Source organism: Stigmatopora argus, chromosome 2 (genome assembly GCF_051989625.1).
Source record: "Stigmatopora argus isolate UIUO_Sarg chromosome 2, RoL_Sarg_1.0, whole genome shotgun sequence".
In the NCBI taxonomy this organism is placed as follows: domain Eukaryota; kingdom Metazoa; phylum Chordata; class Actinopteri; order Syngnathiformes; family Syngnathidae; genus Stigmatopora; species Stigmatopora argus.
The window spans coordinates 13576916-13597214 of NC_135388.1; the positions used below are offsets into that span (position 1 = coordinate 13576916).

General features: G+C 38.2%; 3 protein-coding genes across 4 annotated transcripts in view; 1 reads left to right on the plus strand and 2 right to left on the minus strand.

Annotated features, from left to right (window-relative positions):
- Window positions 1-6228, minus strand: part of LOC144070630 (CUB and sushi domain-containing protein 1-like) — a 332478-nt gene extending 326250 nt beyond the window's left edge. Inside the window, exons 1-2 of one of the 2 annotated variants that reach the window (XM_077594993.1) lie at window positions 5917-6228; window positions 5121-5227 (exon numbers count right to left, since the gene is read on the minus strand). The gene's annotated coding sequence lies outside the window, so the exon portion shown is untranslated. The remainder of the gene's footprint in view (window positions 1-5120; window positions 5228-5916) is intronic. The other variant, XM_077594992.1, reaches the window with a different exon arrangement.
- chs1 (chitin synthase 1) lies at window positions 219-14207 on the plus strand. Its single transcript, XM_077595001.1, has 35 exons — window positions 219-358; window positions 464-558; window positions 1609-1744; window positions 1831-2016; window positions 2094-2295; window positions 2400-2578; window positions 2909-2984; window positions 3219-3337; window positions 3465-3642; window positions 3723-3819; window positions 3931-4027; window positions 4146-4267; window positions 4437-4532; window positions 4623-4787; window positions 5125-5272; window positions 5794-5856; window positions 5934-6109; window positions 6265-6323; window positions 6686-6886; window positions 6972-7140; window positions 7259-7374; window positions 7469-7648; window positions 7754-7858; window positions 7952-8069; window positions 8598-8679; window positions 8766-8992; window positions 9266-9384; window positions 9699-9780; window positions 9855-10008; window positions 10206-10310; window positions 10430-10540; window positions 10640-10777; window positions 11903-11982; window positions 12122-12185; window positions 12897-14207. Exons 2-35 carry the CDS (start codon window positions 512-514, stop codon window positions 12972-12974), a joined length of 4275 nt encoding a protein of 1424 aa, XP_077451127.1. The 5' UTR covers window positions 219-358; window positions 464-511; the 3' UTR covers window positions 12975-14207.
- Window positions 13724-20202, minus strand: ddx21 (DEAD (Asp-Glu-Ala-Asp) box helicase 21). The gene is made up of 16 exons (XM_077595006.1): window positions 20033-20202; window positions 19247-19429; window positions 19033-19167; window positions 18773-18848; window positions 18229-18407; window positions 17993-18110; window positions 17594-17779; window positions 16621-16766; window positions 16360-16512; window positions 15965-16126; window positions 15743-15862; window positions 15589-15662; window positions 15303-15462; window positions 15091-15225; window positions 14900-14944; window positions 13724-14523 (listed from the first exon to the last, which is right to left on the minus strand). Exons 1-16 carry the CDS (start codon window positions 20111-20113, stop codon window positions 14296-14298), a joined length of 2181 nt encoding a protein of 726 aa, XP_077451132.1. The 5' UTR covers window positions 20114-20202; the 3' UTR covers window positions 13724-14295.
- Window positions 20203-20299: the final 97 nt, after the last annotated feature.

The window sequence follows — 20299 nt, forward strand, 5'->3', positions numbered from 1 at the left end:
AAACAGGAGAGATTGCATTGACACTGAGATTTAGTTTGTTTTGTTTCTTAGTCATGTACAGTTGAGTGTTGTTGGGTGAAGCTTTTACAGCATCCTTCACATTGTTATTAGACATTTTCAGTATAGGCAGACACTCACTGGAGCTTCATAGCTACGTGTATTGTTTTGGGGTTTTTTTTATTAAGGGGTGGACAATTTGGATAGTAAAGGACAGGCAGGGTCCTCAAAGGAGTCAGATCGGGGGTTAATTTCATTTTTATGGATACAATTGATCATTTACTAACTCGATTAAAGTGGTTAGCCCTGTGGAATTGACTACAGAAAGCTGAAAGACAACAAAAAGAACAATCAAACAGAGGTAAAATGTCTATTTAAAAGTCTACTATTTGTATCTTGTCACACTATTAAAATGTCTTATTTTAATGAGTCCACGGATTTGGGACCTTTCTTTTTTTGTGTACAGGATTAAAACTCTTATTGTCCCCCTAAGCGACCGGACTAGTTAAGCAAGATGGAAGAATTGAAAAATAGAGCAAACAACAGAGAGGAACGACACAAGTAAGAATATTATGAAGTCTACGATTTACTTGTTTTATTTGAATTTCCTGACAATTTGTGACAGTCTGACCTAATCAATCTACATAGATTTTTGCAAATTCCGATATGCCAAGATATGAGATTCATTCTTTTTCACCATAAGAAAGCCCTCGTTTCCCCTAAGGCCTTAATTTTTGTAACAAGGAGAGAAAAAAGGCTTAATGCTGTTAGATGAGATGATACCTGGCAGTGGATTACAACTAATTTCCAGAAAGAAAGAAACTAAAATCTGTCGCATTAATTATTGATGGCTTTTTTTTAACTGTACACATTATGGTGCTTTTTTGACTTCTTAACGTAAGCCATGGTTGATTTAATTGCATCTTAATGTTTAATACTTCACTGAGAAAGAGGAAAAAAGAACATAGGGCTAAGTCCAAGAATAGGGTTCTCAATTTCATAAAATTGTTTAGGATGAACTCTGTCTTTATGTATATTTAATCGTGATAATTCAGATAAGGTTCATAGCACACTTGACATTGATCACTTATTTATTTTAATGCGAAAAAAATATATGTTAAGTTTTAAATAGATCAATTAACATAGGAATGGATCAATGTAGTACTTACAGAATTCAAATTTAAGCGTCGCGATAAAAAGTAGTTTAACCGTGGCAACTTTACACTTGTGAAGACTAATTAAGCATTAATTTCCTCCTAAATAAGTTGTAAAAATGGCAGGTCGGTGGTGCTCAGTATGTCCGCTTCACAGGTTTGAGCTCAAGGGTTCAAACCTGCGCTTCCTTGGGTGGGTTTGCATGGGCTCCCTATGCCGTGTTGGTTTTCTCTAGGTAATGTGTTTTCCTCCCACTTAAAATGATCGAAATCTCTCAAAGCACTTAGTTCAACACTATTTTTTTTCATATCACAAGACTTCAATGACTGCTTATACAGTTCCTGTGAGGATTTCAGCTCAATAAACGCTCACATGATTTTATATGGCTCATTTTAAAATCAAAATTCTGTTGTCAGTATTACAACATGATATATTTGGCCTGTGTGCGTGACTCAGGGAAAGATGGGATCCATTCCAACTCAACCCAATAGGAGCCGAGAAAGAACAGAAAAGAAGATGTTTTGAATTGGCCCAATATCTTGTGGCTATTTTTGTGGGTATTGCTGTCCTCACCAGTGCCGTTATAGCTAAGGTAAGTTAATAAAAAAATAAAAAATGGAAAAATTGTATTGTATTCCATATATAGATAAATCACCATAACTTGCTGTGACCAATCAGGGGTGTCTTTTGGTGCTCTCAACAATGTCCAGCCCAACATCACTGCGCAGATCCAAAGAAAGGCAGTTCTACACATTGATGTTGACGTTCTGTCTTGTTTGCCCAAACTTCCTGGTGTTCATAAAATCACTGTGGAGGTGTGCCTTCAAGAGCTTTGTCCATCCAAACATGAGGACCATGGGATTTGTATGTAGCATTGAGTTGAATACACAACTTTGTTTATGTGTTTGATAAATACACTCGTGTCTTTTTCTCTGTTGCAGATTTGTGTCATTGAGAGCTTAGTGTCACTTGGCACATCAATCTTGGTACTTGTAGTGATGCCTCAGTTTGACATTCTGACAAATCTGTTTATCAGTGGGGGAGTCTGCATTTTGTCTGCACTTCTTCAAGTCATCTTTCGACTACAGACAGAAAGTTGGAAAATTATATTTCCAATCTGCTCCCTCCTTTTAACTTGTGCTGGTAATAGAAATGTAGTAGTGTCTCTTCGTGAAATTCTCTTAAATCTCTTTAAATACCGGAAAGTAACAGCATGTCATCTAATCCTAATTCATTTATCCCAACAGGGTACAGCCTCGTAGGACTTGACTACTATGTCCGTGTAGGGTTAAGGAAAGGGTTAAAGTTAGAGGTGCCTGATCCATCTGAAGACTGCTATTTTTATGTAGGATTGGGAATTTTTGCTTCACTTCTTATCTCTCTTTGTTGGTGGGAGAATCCAATGCAAGCCACGAATCGTGTTCAGGTAAAGGCTATGTTTTAGTATGCTTGACTATCAATTTAAAAGGGAAATTATTTTAATTAGTCCGTTCCCAGTTGATCAGAAATTCTATTCGAATAATCACAGAAATCTGTCAGCTTTTTGTTTGTGTACCCTTTTATATCCTAAGCACCCTTAAAGTTGGCATTTTACATTAATTTAATGTATTTTTTTTTCTTTTGTTATTTGTCAACATATCCATACAGTCAACATTTCAGATGCAAGATTTACCCATGATTAAATGTTTTGGGGGGTGGGGTTCTGTGCAACATCAAACATTATATATTAAGATTGCTCTGTTCTATCTCCCTGTAGGAAACCTTGTCAGAATTGGATGGTTTCCGTGACTTTGTTTTTGTCATTACCAGCCTTCTGAGAATAATTGTCATCGGTAATGATTTTAGTAACTTTCTGACCACACTCGGAAATAATCTGATGACGAATTTTAACAGTTATTTATTGTTGCTACTTGGTGTCCCCAAAAATTCTAGCAGCAACAACAGAAATCCAAATTTTGAGGAAAGATGTTGGTGTAAACGAGGATTACTCCCCTGAAATGGCACCATTTGATAGATCAGTACTATATGTTTTCATGTTAGGGTTAACTTTATTGTGTCATTTTTAGGGGCGTTGTACCTGTTATATTACGTCGTAATTCAAGAATCTGTCGTCTGGGATGACTTCAATTTAAAGAGTGAAGATTGGGAATTGTTAAAAATAGGTCTGGGGCTGTTTTTCTTACAGGTAGGTGGAAGCTAAATAAGAGCTAACTATTTTTAATGAAAATTTATTGATTTAAATCCATCAAAGTTCCTTGCTTGTTTGATATGGAGCACACCGGCACTAACCAGATCATTGTCTCTTGCCATAGGCCTTCTGCTCAGCAGCATGCCACTGGTTTGGGGTGGTGGCATGTAAGATTCATGCTATCAGGATGGGTTTTGCCTTGCCCTTATGTTGCACAGGGCCTACAGTGCTTTTATTGGGATTGATACTTTTCATAACCCATGCAAAACAGTTGAATGCAGACCAACATGACGACATCGTTAGTGAGTTAATTGAAAGAGTATTGTTTTTTTTCCTGCCATTTTTATAAAAATTACAATGTCTTGTGTGTTTTTCATTGTAGGGTTTTGTGAAAGTTTGCCTGCCTTGAGCCAAAAGAACTCAACACCGATTGTTTTACTAGAAATCACAAAGAGCATCTGCCGGACATCACTGAACAGGTCTTGAGCAATAACAGCCTAATTGTATTTTCAGGATTAAACAATTAGCCAACCCAAAATACAGTATAGCACAATATAACATATCCAAGATAAATGCTTTTTGATTGACAGCTACTACATGGATTGGACTTTTGCCATGCTGGTGCTTGAGGGATTTTGTATGTGGACAGGATTGATCACGTGTACTTACTACGTATGGAAGACAAAGGTAAGGATATAGGTAATAGATTTTCAGTTATTGTATGTCAGTTTTAAGAAAAAGAATCAAATCCAAACATGGCGCATGGTGACATTTCTCAGAGCATCCTTTGTTTTCTACCTACTAGATCCAGCGTATAGAGAGAACCTCTCAACTCTTTGTTCGGCGTCTCTACGAATCCGCTTTCATAGACTTGTCTTTGTTACTCAACACCAAGATGAAGGTGTCTCGAGCTCGAAACCAAGAAAGGTGAGAAATAAAAGGGGATCGAACGAAGGCACTTTGGGTATCCATTAGCAAGTATCAATGCGCATTGATGTAGGAATACTATTTTTTTTGTAATTCCTTATTTTGTTTGTCAGTTTCCTCTTGCGCTGGTGTTAATCTAAACTTAACAGCTCTTTTACCTTTGCTACAGCAATGATAACATCCAGAACTGTGTGCTCTATCTCTGTGCCACCATGTGGCATGAGACCTATGATGAAATGCTCAAGATTCTGACCTCCATGTTCAGGTTTGCATTACGAGAACACAAAGCAGTGAAATGAGATTTTTTCAGTTGACTATATGTTGTTTATTTTTATTTATTTTTATTTTTTTCAAGGTTGGATCGTTACCGAGGCGATCCAAAAGAGGAACATAAGGACGCATTTGATTTTGAGTGTCACATTTACGTGGACGACGGGTTTATGACTGAAAAAGGCACAGAGAAGAGGCTAGTTAATTCATATGTCAATGACTTGACTCAGGTTGTCATCGAAGTGTACAGGTAAGTCCTCACATTCAATGGAACCACACGGATGTGTACAATAATTGATAAATCCATGTAGTTTGTGTGGAAATTTTCCCAAAAACTGAGTGCGACCATTCAAATGTGGATTCAGACTCCACTTGTTTGCAACTTTAACAAAATGGTATGAGTGAAATCAATGTAAAGCATTAATTTCATCAACTTGATATTGACATCAGCCCAGCAATTCCAAATAAGATATCTGCTAAACTGATTAGTAAGATCGCATATAGTTCAACGACAAAATCTCACGAAATGTCCATCCCAGTTGAACATGTATTACTTCACTTAATCAAAACAATGACTTCTCACCTAGGGTTTTTACTAACAAAGAGCCCGATGATGTATCCATCGTGGAAACTCCATATGGCGGTCGACTGGTTTTTGTTATGCCAGAAGGTAACATGCTCTACGTTCACCTTAAAGACAAAACCCTCATCAGGAACAAGAAAAGATGGTCGCAGGTACGTGCTACGAGAATTCAGATGAATCACTACATCAAGTTTACTTTAGATCAGTGGTTCCCAAACTATCTTACCTGACGCCCCCCTTCTTGCTTCCAGTAGACCCGCACGCCCCCCCTCCCACTTCCTCTTTTGCTCATGTGAACTTATTTTATTTTATTGCATTTATTTCTTAGCATTGTTCAGGAAAACAGATCTCTGTTAATAGAAAACGGGTTGGACCATTGGAGTGACTGCTATAATCATATTTTGCATGTATTTAATGGCAGATATTTGTTCTTTGATTTTATTATTCTTATAATCTATTTAAACTTTTTTTTTTAGTAGATGACTTCACGCCCCCCTTGAATTCTCTTTACGCCTCCCTAGGGGGGCGCGCCCCCCAGTTTGGGAACCACTGCTTTAGATTATCCCTTTACCACCCCAGTTTTTAATCATTAGCCTAAAAAATGATGCAATTAAATTCAGAAAATGTTCAATTAAAATTTTAGAAAGTGACATTTAAAATGACTGTCTTTTAGATTATGTATATGTATTATCTACTTGGCTGGAAGGGGTACATATCCAAAAATCCTCAGATCAAAGTAAGACTTTTAAAACCATTACCTAATATGTACATATTGTATTGCGTCCAGTTTACATACCTCATTGTTTTTTGCAGAGTCAGAATTATCTATGCAGAGAGTCTTTATTCTCTATGGACGGAGAGGCATTCTTCATGCCTCACCAGGACAACGACAACAAACGAAGATTCATTTCAGATGACAATGTTTATATCCTGGCATTGGACGGAGACACCGACTTCCAACCTAAAGCTGTAATTTTGCTGGTCGACAGGTAAGTATTGGACAAAATGTAGTCTATCACGGCTTTATGTCTTCACACAAAACTAGCCAACTCATTTTTGCACCCAGTTCAACATTTCTCCGCTTCATTTTATTCAATAACATTAATGACCGAGGGTCAATAAAATATGACTTTTATTCTGAAAGGCTGAGAATGTATGAAAATGTTGGTGCTGCCTGTGGAAGAATCCATCCAACTGGAATGGGTAAGCAAATACATGTTTATACTTACGCTACATGAAGCAGGTGTTGGAGCCTATGTACTTTGAGCTACCTTTGCTAATTTTGCAAGCTAATTTTACAAAGCCAACTAAAAGCGTTCCATCTTCAGGAGTTTGCTGTATACATGAGCTTTAAGGGTTTATTTTAAATGTATGTATTCATTCTGGTTTACAACTGCAAAAGAATTGTAGTTCGCTAGCCCTCACTTTTTTTTAAACTCGCACAAGAAAATGGAAAAACTCCAAAGCATAAAGAAATATACAAAAAATCCTTAAACATCACTCTAAAAACTAATTTAAAAACAAAATCATGGCAATTTTTCCATCCTATGTTTTGTAAACTTCAGGTCCTATGGTGTGGTACCAGAAGTTTGAGTATGCAGTGGGTCACTGGCTACAAAAGACAGCAGAACACGTTTTTGGGTCTGTGCTGTGCAGTCCAGGATGTTTCAGTCTGTTCCGGGCATCTGCCTTAATGGATGATAACGTACTGAAGAGATACACCACGACAGCCACAAGAGCTGCGGAATACGTGCAATATGATCAAGGTCAAGATTCTCCCATCAATCTGTCTTTCCTCTACCTTCTGCTGTTTTGCAACTTTCTTGCATTTGTGCATCTTCAATTTCACAGGGGAAGATCGTTGGTTGTGTACTTTGCTGCTGCAGCAAGGGTGGCGTGTGGAATACAATGCTGCCTCCGATGCCTACACCAACTCCCCCCAAGAGTTTAAAGAGTTTTATAACCAGAGGAGACGATGGGGGCCTTCCACGTTGGCCAATACACTGGATCTCCTTCACAGGTCAGAAAGAAATTAAGGGATCTGAACTTTGGGACATCAGCTTTACTTTGCTGAAGAGAAGAATTTCATTCAGTGCTGTCAGATTAATAACCTTTTTTACTGATGATTTGAACTGCAGTGGTGCAGAGACTGTGAGAAGAAACTCCTCCATATCCGGGATTTACATAATCTACCAAATGTTCACTGTTGGTTCCTCTATTCTTGGACCAGCATCTGTGACTCTTATGGTGGCCGGTAGGTTTAAGTTGTCCAGAAGTCTTTTCGTAAATATTTATTTCCTGTCATACACAGGATAAAATGATGTATTCTTTTATGTCCGTTACTACAGGTGCTTTCCAGTTTGTCTTTAAAATTTCTGGTACCATTTCCATCATCATTGCAAGTATTCCCCCAGTCTTCTACATCATCATTTGTTTTACTGCCAAACCAAACAACCAAATAACAATCGCTGGCATTATGAGTGTTCTGTATGCCTTCCTGATGACAGCTTCCTTTTTTTCTATCATCGGTGAGCAAGAATCTATATCTTTCTGATTTTACGTTGATGATAATTCAGTGACATTTTTTTGGAGGCCACAATGCAATTGGAGTTTAACTGTCATCCTGCTCATAGGTGATATGGTTGTTCAGGGCACATTCTTGACTCCAACTGGTGTGTTCCTGGTTTCTATGACAATCATGTACTTGGTGACTGCTATCCTCCACCCAGAGGAGTTTGGTACATAAAGATTACAATATCAGCAGCATTTTCACATTCCTGTTAGTAGATGATATCATGCTACGCATTGTGATGATATTTTTTGTACTGCAGGAATGATCATCTACGGCCTGATGTATTTCATCTGTATTCCCAGTGGCTACCTCCTACTCACCATCTACTCTCTGGTTAACATGCACATAGTAACCTGGGGCACAAGGGAGTCCAATAAGTAATGCACTCATTTATTGACATTAGTAAAATCACTACAGTATTTTCCGGACTGTGGGCCTTTTGGGAGTATAAATCCAATGTATCCAGAAATGTATCATGACAAAGACTGCATACATAGGTCGCATTTTTGTGCGGAAATGTATGTATCCACAATTTGTCTTACCCAAGTAGCTAAACACACTCACTAGTATAAATTCATCAACAAAAGAGCAGTACAAAAGTACTGACTTGTTGCACAAGGAAACCAATTTCACAGCTAGCCACGTCACACACGCTTGTGCTAATTACAACTTCTGTTATATAGTATAATGTCGTATTTGTGTACAAGTCACAGGGCCATCCAAACTATGAAAAAAAAGGGGGTGGTTAATCCGAAACATACGCTACTCACGAACAAATTGTTCGCATTTTTATTAAGAAATTTAAATTAAAAACTAATATAATCTGACAGCATGAAGGTACTCACTATTGGTAGTCATGGCTCATACCATATTGCTTTGTAATTTTCTCCTGTTTAATCTGGTAGGGGAGGAACAGAGATGAAAAAGAATCAAAACATGCTGTGTGACAGAAACTGCAGACTCTGCTGCTGGGACATGAAGTGTCAGGTGACATGAAGATGAACTGACAAGATGTGTATATGTCTATTTCTTGATAAGTAAATTCATAGCATCTGGTGCGTTGGTATCGACAGATAACTCAGGAAACAGAGAACCTGATGATTCAACAAATCACAGGTCAGACTGGACAAAAAGCGACTACACCTGCAATCACAGCTCAGGAAACAAATCAACCATCCGCTTCAAATGTGGTGGTGCAAGCTTCATCTGATGCCGACAAAACAACTGAGGAGGAACGAAAGAAACCTCTGATCAAAGAAGATCTGGAGATGAAATGCCTGGACACCATGTCCAAAAAGACGTAATTAATTTTTCCTTACAGTGAATGCAAAAAAACTCAAATAAAGAGATCACTTCAAAATTTAAAAATTTGCCCCATAAAATGAATTTGATTGAAGTAAGCCTTTTCAATGGCAGGAGTTAAAATTGTGTAAAGGTTAATAACATTTTAACAGTGTTTATCATAGAGTGATAAGAAAAATGTGACAATGTTTCCCAAAACGCGACAGTGTTCTGGAGATAGACTTTTTTTGTGCATAAGTAATCAAGTGTGTGTGTCCCTGCATGTGTGTAGAGATGATAGCGTGGAAAAACGGAGCATACATGCGTCCGATGATGATGATGATGATGATGACGATGACGATGATGAGAATGAGGACGAAAACAAGGACAATGCAAACCTTCCTTTGAGCGGTAAGTAGCTTCGCTACGGAGATAAAATACAATCTGCCAAAACTTTCCAAAAAACTAAACTTTAAAATAGTTATTTCTGAAACCAGTTCCAGGAATTGAATTTTTGTAATAAAAGAAATAATAGCAGCTCTTGTCAGAGTTATATGGGTCAGGAGCAAAGTTTCGTTGCTTCATTCATGGAACTTAATTATTTCATGATTATAGAGAAGATTATAACTTAGAATAGCCTTTTTTTAAATTATAGATATTATTATTTAGAATAGCCTACTTTTTAAAAAATAAAGCACTGGTATCTGCATTTGTGTGAATCCTAGAATGGATGAGTCCAGTCAAAGAGGAGTTCTTAAAGAAGTTGACTTTTGCCAACTTAAAGAGGAACTTGAAAGAACAAATACGGTATGGAAAAAGCACAAGTCGTCATTTGCTATGACTGAAAATTCATGTTTTTGTGCTTTTTTTTTGGAAATCAGGTACTCCCTCCGCAGAAAGAATTACGATGACGTGTGCGACGAGTTGATATTATTGCTAACAGACACTCTAACTAGACAACTATATGGAGTTGGGCCTGAAGATGTTTTGACAGAAAGCCAACTAGAGGAACTACAACATGAATTGACGGAGCAGGTATTAACAACAACAACATTTATGTTAAAAAATAATTCAGTAAAACCATTTTTAAAAATAGGATACTGCATTTAAACCATACACAGCAAAATATACACGCACACTAATTTCCATGACAGATCGGGTCCATGTGTAGACTTATAAAAGCTTAATATGCCATAGTAAAGTGGAGCGATTCTGTACGTGTGTGTGCACAGGCTCGTCATACCCTCAAGACCAATCAAATGGAAAAATTAGACAAGAAAGTCAAGAGAGCCATCGAGAAAACTCTGACTGCCCCTCAGGTGCAGAGACTAGAAGAGGTAAGATGCTGATTCAGCCTTGAAGTCTGAAGAAAACACTGCAGGCTTCTAGGAAAGTTTCAACCAAAAAAGATCAAATGGACGATAAGCCGGATCAGCAAAAATATCTGCTTGTGTAGGACGAGCATGACTTTTGGAGCAAGTTGATCGATCGCTACTTGAAGCCTATTGTAGACACCAAAGCGCATCTGGAAGAGGTCACCAGAGAGCTCAAATCACTGCGCAACAAGGTCAGTCCAAGTCCATTTGATGTAATAGCTTTCTACTTCCAAAATACGCAAAACATCACCAAAATATGATGGCATTCACAAATTTCCCTGACCCAACAGGCAGTGTTCCTCTATTTTATCATCAACGTGTTGTGGGTGGTCGCTACCTTTTTCCTGCAAGCCATTGGAACCGACGTCTTAAGCATCAAGATCCCCAAATACTATTCAAATGGAACATTATCGGAGGACTTTCTAGAGGTTGGCACACGTATAAAAAAAACATTGTTATAATGGCATATAATGTATGTATATATACGTTTATGAATGGGTATGTATGCGAGTATATATATATATATATATAGTATATATATAATGTATGTGTAGGTATATACTTTAGCAACACGCTCATTTATTTAGATATTTATTCATGTATTTATTTTATTTATTAACTTACTTTTTACCTATCTATTTATGTCTAAAATGCCTTTCCTTTATCTGCATTCTCACCCTCTTGCTACCGTAACAACAAAATTTCCCGAATACGGGATGAATAAAGTTATCCAATCCAATCCAATAATCACTATTTCAGTACAAGTAATAGCTGTAATGAATAAACTAGGTCATTTGTAAGTTTTAGGCACCTAGAAACTTTGAAATTGACTGGATTACAACTTAAAAAACTTGTTTTCTTTTTATCTTAAAATTTTGGTGATGTAAGTGTAAGGCGAGGAATTTTCTGGATAGTTTTAGAGCACAGGTGTCAAAGTGGCGGCTCGGGGGACGAAGTTGGCCCGCCACATCATTTTGTCCGGCCCAAGAAAGTAAAAATGAGTGCCGATTTTCTGTTTTATGATCAAATTCAAATGAAGATTATAGATAAATAGGGAATATTTCCTGTTTTTCCCCTTTTTTAAATCAATAATTGCAACTTTTTAAAATCCCAAATTGTATTTTTATTTTGTGTTGTTTTTAGGTCAAAAAGCATTTTTTAATCTGTTTTAGATCCAGAACAAACTGAACATTTAGGGTTTTTTATCCAGTTCTTTTAATTTGTTTTTTTTTTTATATCTAAATATTATATCTAAAATATTTTCTCTTTCCCCTTTTTAAACTGAAAATAAACAGATTTTTAAAAACAATATTTCCTCTATTTCCTTTTTAAATGAAAAACAAAAGGTTAAAACATAATAGATTTAATATTTGCCCTCTTTTCTCGTTAAAACAATTGTAAATAAATGTAAAAAGATCCACTACATGAGAATATTTGCTATTAAGAGGCTCAAATAGAAGATTTGTACTAATTTTAATGTCCAAAACTGATCTATTGATCTGGGCAATCGGAAAAGCTGTCATTTCATTTTATGTTATTTTTTATGTTGACAGGTGGAGCCTCTCAGTTTGATGTTCCTGCTATCTTTTGCAGTTCTTCTCCTCGTCCAATTTCTTGCCATGTTGTATCACAGGTACAATAAAACACACAATGCCTCCACAAAGCCTCAATTGTTGTTATGATAGATCGTCTACATGTAAATGTTTTGGACAAAAAAAGGAACTTATGTTTGTTGGAAAGCCTTGATTAATTTAAGCATCATTTGATTACAGGGTCTACACTTTGATCCATGTCGTGTCATACCGCAGCACTGAGAAAGACTACAAAGAGAGAGATGTAAGGCACAATTACAACCCCAACATCCATACAGTCGTACAATTACATTTTTAACAAATGAAATATATTATTCATTCATTCATTTTCCAAACCGCTTTATCCTCACAATAGCTGCGGGGGTGCTGGAGGTTATCCCAGTTTAATATTAAATAGCATAAATGTTAATGTGACCAAGGACTAAAACACATGTATTTTTGTCATGTATATTTATCTTTCATGTCTATGCTTGATTCTGTTTATTCATTTCAATTAGTTTAGTTTGAACAACCTGCAGCAGGGCTCGTCAATGCAAAATGTGCACCACCTGCATATAAAAGGGGCCCGGCCATCATCGATTTGTTTATGTTAGTAAGCCATCTTGGATGGCAAGTACACCTGCAAAGCAATGATGTGATTGCTTTTATTTATTTATTTATTTATTATTATTATTTTTTTACCAATCATTTTTTTAATCCAAGCAGGCTGGGTCAGTGCAGGAAAGAAAAAAGAATACATCCATGCAAAAATATCAATTTATTCATTCATTTTTTGAACCGATTATCCTAAAGAGGATGGCAGGGGGTGCTGGAGCCTATCTCAGTTAACTATGGGCACCAAGGGTGGGGGTCCTTGATGTTGTGGCCAGCAGCTCACAATATATTCCTTAAAAATCATATCATTTTTATTTTTTAGTAATGCATTTTCTCATCTGCTCATTGTTCATGTCTCCAGGATGAAGAAGAGGACGACGGCATGACTTTCGAGAACCACAACACAGGTGGACTTGGCTTCACAAGCGAGGACTTATAGCTGTAAATTAGTGTCTTATTATGTGATTGATTGTATGTTCCTCAACGTGCAGCATGCTGTAGTGTTGTCAGAAGCCAAATTCGAAAATCTTATCAAGCGTTCCAAGATAGTTTAATCTGATATTTCAACTCAGAATCATGACTCACCTTTCTTTGCAAGTTGACATATTGGTTGTCATTGTTTGCTATGGGGTTTTGTTATATTTATCAGAATGGTACATTTAAAATTGCATTTATGTTGTGACTTTTGCACGAGTGAAAGTATTAATTTCTTTATACTGTTCAATACAAGGTTTGTTATTAGAAGGAAATTGCTCATCATGAAAGTTTTAATGTCTGATGGAATAAAATATTTTTTCTAAGTTTTTTGGGGGGGAATCATAATGCCACAAAGATAATCAGGGTTTATCCCTCCCTTATTCATGTTGTGTTAGAGTTTATTTGTCATACTATTATGTAGTGCACTTTTAGAAAATACACCATCTGATCTCAGACAGTACTTAGAAGTTTTTAATCAGCATTTTGAGTCTTTGGGGGGGTTGGGGGTCTAAAATCAATTTTCATGGCCTTGGAAACTTTTTTTTTCACCTCAGAACATATGAACTGCAAAATTTCCTTGCACTTGCATTGTAGGCGTTTTTAAACATAGTTGTTGACTTTTCATAATATTCCAGCCTGCCAATATGTTTGAACAAATTCCAGTACTATCATAATGTATAGTCTGTAACAAAATACATTGACAAGCCAAAATTGGTTGACCTTTTTTAATTAACTTCACTGAAATGAAGAGAAACAGTCAAAACAGGGGGTAAAATAAGCCAATTGCAAAGCAATCATCCAATAACTTCTGAGAATGGCAGCACACCAACAACTGTTATATACTTGGTTGGCCAAAATGATGACTCTTCCTGAAGCGTGGGGGCACAAATCGACCTCCCACGAAAGACCAAAGTAATAATAAAAAAAGAAAATGCTACTGAACATTCAGTGGCAGACTCCTCCACTATTCACTTTGGATTTCAGTAATGTATATTAATTTAAAGTGAACATTTGAGCATATCAGACGATGATAAGATGGAGCCAAGTCAGTTATGATAAATGGGCCCCCAATTGGTCCAATGCGTGATTGAAGGAGATGGTCACAAGGAAATACAAGAGGCTTTGCCATACATATTCAGAAAACCCTTTCTTTTTTTTGACAATAAGATTTAAATTCATTTAGGAATACCTGACACCATTGTATCAGAACAGGGCATTTTACCACCAAAAGAAGCTCCTCGCTGACAGCCAAAAGGCAAGACAGCAAGTTCTATTAGTGCAGGTTAGCAGGTCAGTAAATGAAATGCTTGACCGAAGCCCCGCTTCTGTCCGCCTCGACCTCTGCCGCCGAAATTGCCGCCGCCGCCTCTTCGGAAGCCTCTGCCCCCGTGTTGACGGCCAGCACCATTGAAACGATCTCTGCCGCCACGGTTCCCCCCGGGCCTCTCTTCCAATTCGGGGAGCTCCGTGGGAAATGTGAGTTTCCAACGCCGACCATCTTTCCAGTTTTCCTATTGAGCAAACAAGACTTTTGAGGAAAATTGATAATAGGAACAACACCACTGGGTTCAGGGCTAAGCTTAGTTCATCCTGTCACCATACTCTATATACAGTTTTGTTACATTATGTAAAGCAAAATTGTGATTTTACGCTTCAAATCCCAACTGCAAATGCTCTGAGTGTCCTCTTGATTGTGTGAAACAAAAAAACATTCCCCCTGCAGCCTTTTGGGGAAGTTTGCCCACTCCTGTTCAGGGCGGTAGTATATAATACATAAAGATGGATATATTATGCAACGCAAAAATTGTCACACGAGTGTTGCAGAGGTTAAATAATTAACATCTACTGTGATTGTCAGTTTCATGTATATAATATATCTGCTATTACCTGGATCTCTTTGACTTTGTTGCAAGGGACATCAAAACAAACACCCTGTTGGGGGAAAAAAAGATTAAAATGTGATTTTGTGAAATTGTTTTTAACTAATTAAATTAATATTTAGAGTCGTGATGAGTGTCTTTGGGAAGGTGTGGCCATCGCTTGACAATGTTGAAAAAGTACTTAATTATAATAGGTACCATTTTCCCTTTCATGCAGGTCATTCTTTGTATGATACTATTAAACTCGTCTCCCAGTTGTTCTTTAATGCTTGACCATGCATAACCCATACTGGGCATCTCCTGAGAACAAGTCAACTGCAGGGTGGTGTAACTCTGTGGAAAGAACAACAAGGAGTCTTAAATAAAGAACAGCAGGACATGGGGAAATTCCTACGACCGTGTCAACTTACCTCAGTAAAGTTGAGCAGTGATCGCTGCCCGAAACTTGCAGCCCCAGAAATGTGCGCCAAGGCGGCGGCCAAAGCGTCCACAGCCCCTTTCTTCTCGATAAGCTTCTCGGCAGAGTCTCTGAAGTATTCGGCGGCTGTCGCTGGAACCGAATCCAGCAATCTGGTTGACATAAACAAAATCTCACTGAAATCTGACAACTTCCATCACGGCAGTGTTGTCTTCCGACACCCATAAGACTACTAAACGGATATGCCACAACTCACTCCTACTTTCCCTTGAACACACCTTAGGGCATCCTTGCGTGATGAGTTGAGGAGGTCAGTGGTAGATGGAGGACCGACTCGTTTGAACTTGATGCCCTTTATAAAAAATAATAATAATTAAAATAAATTTGTCACAAGTATTTTTTTTACTCCATGGTTTAACGTGGGACACCTACAGCTATGCGTTCCACATCGCGTAGCTGATACTCCTCTCGCTTCTGATAGAGACAAATGCACATTCCAGTCCTCCCAGCTCTGCCAGTTCTCCCCGAGCGATGAATGTATGAATCCACATCCTGGCAAATGGAGATGAAATGATCAATGCAATTTCATGCAAATATTCATAGCTCTTTGAAGTTGAACATGAAATGAAAGTTCAATTTGGCAGCATGTCACACCTTGGGTGGAGAACACTGAATCACCAGGTCGACTTCGGGGATATCTAACCCGCGGGCTGCCACGTCGGTCGCCACCAGAACCGCAAAGGATCCATTCCTGAAGCCCCTCAGCGTAGTTTCTCTCTGATTCTGCGCAATGTCTCCATGGAGGGCCTGGCAGCTCTACAAAGGAACAAATACCAAAACTTGTCTGAGAAGACTTTAAAGATGGAACATCAAGAAGTGCGTTCCAGTAACTAGTCACACCCTATAACATGGCATACCTGAAAGTGCAGCCATGTCGGTAATGTAGAAAATCGTACTCTCCCTAATAGTATCTGATTTACTCTAGCGTTTTTAAACTCTTTGTAGATTTGCGGGAACCCTGAGACGACTATCATTTTAACATGACTTACTTGTTTGATAGCTTCATTCAAGGCAAGACCACTGGCCTCTTTCTTAGTTTCGCAGAAGATGATAACTCGGCCGTTGCATCCACTGTAAAGCTTAATGATATCTCCGATCAACGCAGGACGCTGTGAGAAGAAGCTGCATGCTATGGCCAGATGCTGCACAGAGGGTGACATATGGAAACTTGTCATTGTTTATAATCACGTAAATCATCATGTTTTGTATGTCCTTTCCTTCGCCACTTCTTAACCCACAACCAAACTTACCTCCACAGTTGTCGCCGTTCTCTGTGTTTTAGTGCCAATTAGGTCAACACGCTTGCAATTGGGCTTCATGTATTTCTTGGCTACATTGTAGACCCAGGGAGGGCAGGTGGCCGAAAACAGGAGAGTTTGTGGGTTGGTGTCGCCATCTGGTTAGGGAATCAAATAGGAAATGTTGTCAAATTGAGAAGAGGCTTATTTTTATTAATTCAAAAAAAGGCACATCTGGAGTCCATGCCAAATGCAATGTTCATTTTACTTATAGTATTTTGCCTGGTGCAATACCAGTCATGTTTTTTTCAACTGCATATGCAGTAGTTCTAACAAAAAATACAAATAAATTGGTTAGAGTAAAAATGTTCGAAACTGTTCATTTTTCACCAAAAGGTTGAAAAAAAGAAAATCACATGGTTTAAACAAATTGATAAATTATTTTCCTGCTGAAGAGAACTACTAAACTATATCAGACCTCCAAGACTCTTCCATCTTTTAATGCCTAAAGACTTTATGGTATTATCTGACAAAATTCACACTAACATTGGGAAGACGGGGTAAGGGCGCACTACAGGGAAAAAATACAAAATCGAACTTACGAACATTTTTCGACATAAACGCAATTTGCAGACATGTTCGTATGTACCGTTGTTCGTAAGTCGTATGTTCGTAAGTAGGGGAGCGTCTGTACTATATGAAACGTCAATGCAAATTGCACTCCTTCCCCCAAATTAACGCGTCAGACATTACGACCGTAGGTATTATGTTCCGGTCATGAAGGTATGGAAGCAAATGTAAAAGGCCACGAATGTTCGCGACTTCAGTTATGACATCGCAAGTGGCCTACTTTCTATTTCACCAGTGTTTAAATATCACCTTATAATTGCCTGTGATATTGATTATGAATGATTGTGGATAATGGATTACTACACTACCTATCCATTTCAGCACAGCATATCAAAACCAAACAGTATATGAATACCTTTCTTATAGGAGTGAGCAAGAATCTCTTCCACATGCTCGGCAAAACCCATGTCCAGCATTCGGTCCACTTCATCCAGAACCACATGCTTCAGTTTTGAGAGGTCAAGATTATTATTCTCAAGGTGATCTTTAATACGACCAGGGGTTCCGACCAAGATATCAATCCCATTCTTGATAGCTCTAACTGTAAAAGGGAATAAAAAAAATATTGATACTTGTTAGAGGCATTAGAAAAAAAGATTAAGGGTACTTGAATCATTGTTGCATTCTAAGTTATCTTTTTACAAGATTAACAAATTAAGTCAAATCAATGGCAATGGATTCAAGAAAAGCCCTTCATGTATTCTTATTATTACTGTACATCTTAAGTGACTATGGGTGTTTAGGGAAGGCTTACCCTGCGAGTTGTATGGGGTGCCTCCATAAAAACAACAGACACTCATTTTTTGGGCAATGAGACTAAAGTCCCTCGCGACCTGGATTGCCAACTCTCGGGTGGGTGCCAATACCAACACCTGCAGATATGTGGGGAAAAAAATCATTTAGACAATAAAACTATAACACTGTTCCGATATATCCGTGGAAAGTTCAAAGCACACAGTAAGAAAAAATTGTGTTTGAGTGTGTGCAAACCTTAGGAGGATGTCCTTTCACCTCGCCTGATTCCTCCAACTGCAGCTTCTCAATCAGAGGAATGGCAAAGGAGAAAGTCTTTCCTGTTCCGGTACGAGCTTGGGCGAGTACGTCATATCCATCGTAAACAGAATCAAATGTTTGGGCCTGGATGTCAAAAAGGTACGACACGCCGCGACCTGAAATAGAAAGGATGACGTAAAAGTGTTAAAAGGCTTTAGAAGTATATGGGGCAACAAAAACAGGAGCTGTACTGTAGCTCTTGTCTGTTTCCATCGCCCGTTACTATAATTCAGGGGTAAAATATCATCAATAAAGCACAAACATAAAGAGTGGATAGCAAAATTTCTTAAAATAGCCATTTTGTTTGTCAACATGCCTTGTTCTAATAACAAATGGACAAAAGAAAAACAAGTGAGCAGGGCTGTTTGCCTGATGAACTTTGATTTCTTCATTCCAAAAGCTGAAAACATGGCTGCTACAAGCTGCCATAGAATAATTCTGACTCATTTTTGACAATAGGTTTGTAGAAAGTAATTGTTACCTTTAAGTTTCCGAATAGTGTGATCAGAAATTCTGAAATTGGAGAAGTCTCCCTTTTTCTGCTCAGGCGTTTGCTCCTAAACAATTGGGACAGCAAAAATGAAATATTTTGTCATTCAAACTGTCCAGAGAAAAATATGGTAAAAGACATTCAGGTTAATGAATATTCAGGACAAACCAAACACTATAAACTACTAATTTACTCACGGTAACATTACAACACATTTGATAAAGTCAAATAGATATAAATACCCATCTTACCGGTGGTTCTTTATCACTCTCACTTGTTGAATCATCTGACTGAGATGGTGTCTGGATGGGGGTGGGCTCAGGTGTGTCTGGCAAGGATTGTTCGTTGATTTCAACAATTGCTGTTTTCTTTTGTTTCTTTTTTGACTAAACAAAAAATGGATATAAAAAAGGAAAACATGTAGTTAGTAGCCAACAATTGTAGATGGAATACCATCATACCAACCTCCTCCTGGACTCTGTTTTTATTCTTCTTTTTTGGTGGCTCTGATATATCAGTGTTGCCATTCAGGTCAATGTGGTCCTCTGCCAGCTTACTTTTTTTCTTCTTTTTTGGTATAGGACATTCAATGTCCATCTCAACTTCTTCCTCCTTGTTCTTCATTTTTTTGCCATCCTTGGCTTTGATCTTCACATTTAGGAAATACATTTGAATGACTTTGAAAGCTTTAATCCAAATAAATGCACGAAAAGCAGTCGGACAATGAAAATAGAATACATGACAGCCACGGCTATCGAAAGATACTCAAATAGGCCTCTAAATAACTTTTTCGAAAACCATAAAAAGTGAGGAAAAGTAAGGAGGTGCTTATCGAAAATAATCACAATATCGGCGAACATTTCTTGCATTCTTCTATTTTGTTTACGTCATCAGGGCAGGACGAAAACGCAGATCCACATGTGCATGTGAACGTCGCTTACTGATTCGCAATTAACTTCCGGTGTTCGCCTGCTTTAAAGATCCGTTGTTTCACGTGGCCCGACAACGTGATCTTCATGCTAAGCTACAATGCACCAATCGAAGCCAACTACATTATATTGTTATAAACAACGATCATAACTGACATAAATAGCTACTTTCCACGGCAACGTTTAGAAAATCGCGTTAAATTTTTAATCCAACAATTCCGTAATATGACTAGGCCGCTTGCCGATGGGCGACAGCAATGAAGACATGGCACTCGCGAAATATTTGAGATTTAAAAGACAGCCCAAAGAATATTCTGCTGACCTTCAGAGCCTTTGCGCCCACAGTCGTGTCGGTTTCGTCTTCCATGGTTTTGACAACGTTGTCGACTGTTTTAGATGGCATTCTTCTTCCAGATGGAATCCTGCTTTGTGGGCACCGGCAAACTCGCGGACACGCGGGTGGAAAGGAACGCGCATAGCGCGCGCGCACGACAACAGCGCTGATTCGTTTCCGCAGTGGACACCACCCCCTGCTCCGCCGTTGGCTCCACCTTGTGGGGAAATCCGACTCGGATCGCTGCCGCCTGTG

Excerpts from the sequence above, each read along its gene's own strand:
- ddx21 (XM_077595006.1), bottom strand. The coding sequence starts at position 20,113 with ATGCCATCTAAAACAGTCGACAACGTTGTCAAAACCATGGAAGACGAA. Across the intron at positions 18,849-19,032 it reads AGAGTGATAAAGAACCACCG|GAGCAAACGCCTGAGCAGAA; the intron begins GTAAGATGGGTA and ends CCAATTGTTTAG. Across the intron at positions 15,226-15,302 it reads CACTGCTCAACTTTACTGAG|AGTTACACCACCCTGCAGTT; the intron begins GTAAGTTGACAC and ends TTCTTTCCACAG.
- chs1 (XM_077595001.1), top strand. The coding sequence starts at position 512 with ATGGAAGAATTGAAAAATAGAGCAAACAACAGAGAGGAACGACACAA. Across the intron at positions 8,680-8,765 it reads GCTGGGACATGAAGTGTCAG|ATAACTCAGGAAACAGAGAA; the intron begins GTGACATGAAGA and ends TGGTATCGACAG. Across the intron at positions 10,311-10,429 it reads AGGTGCAGAGACTAGAAGAG|GACGAGCATGACTTTTGGAG; the intron begins GTAAGATGCTGA and ends CTGCTTGTGTAG.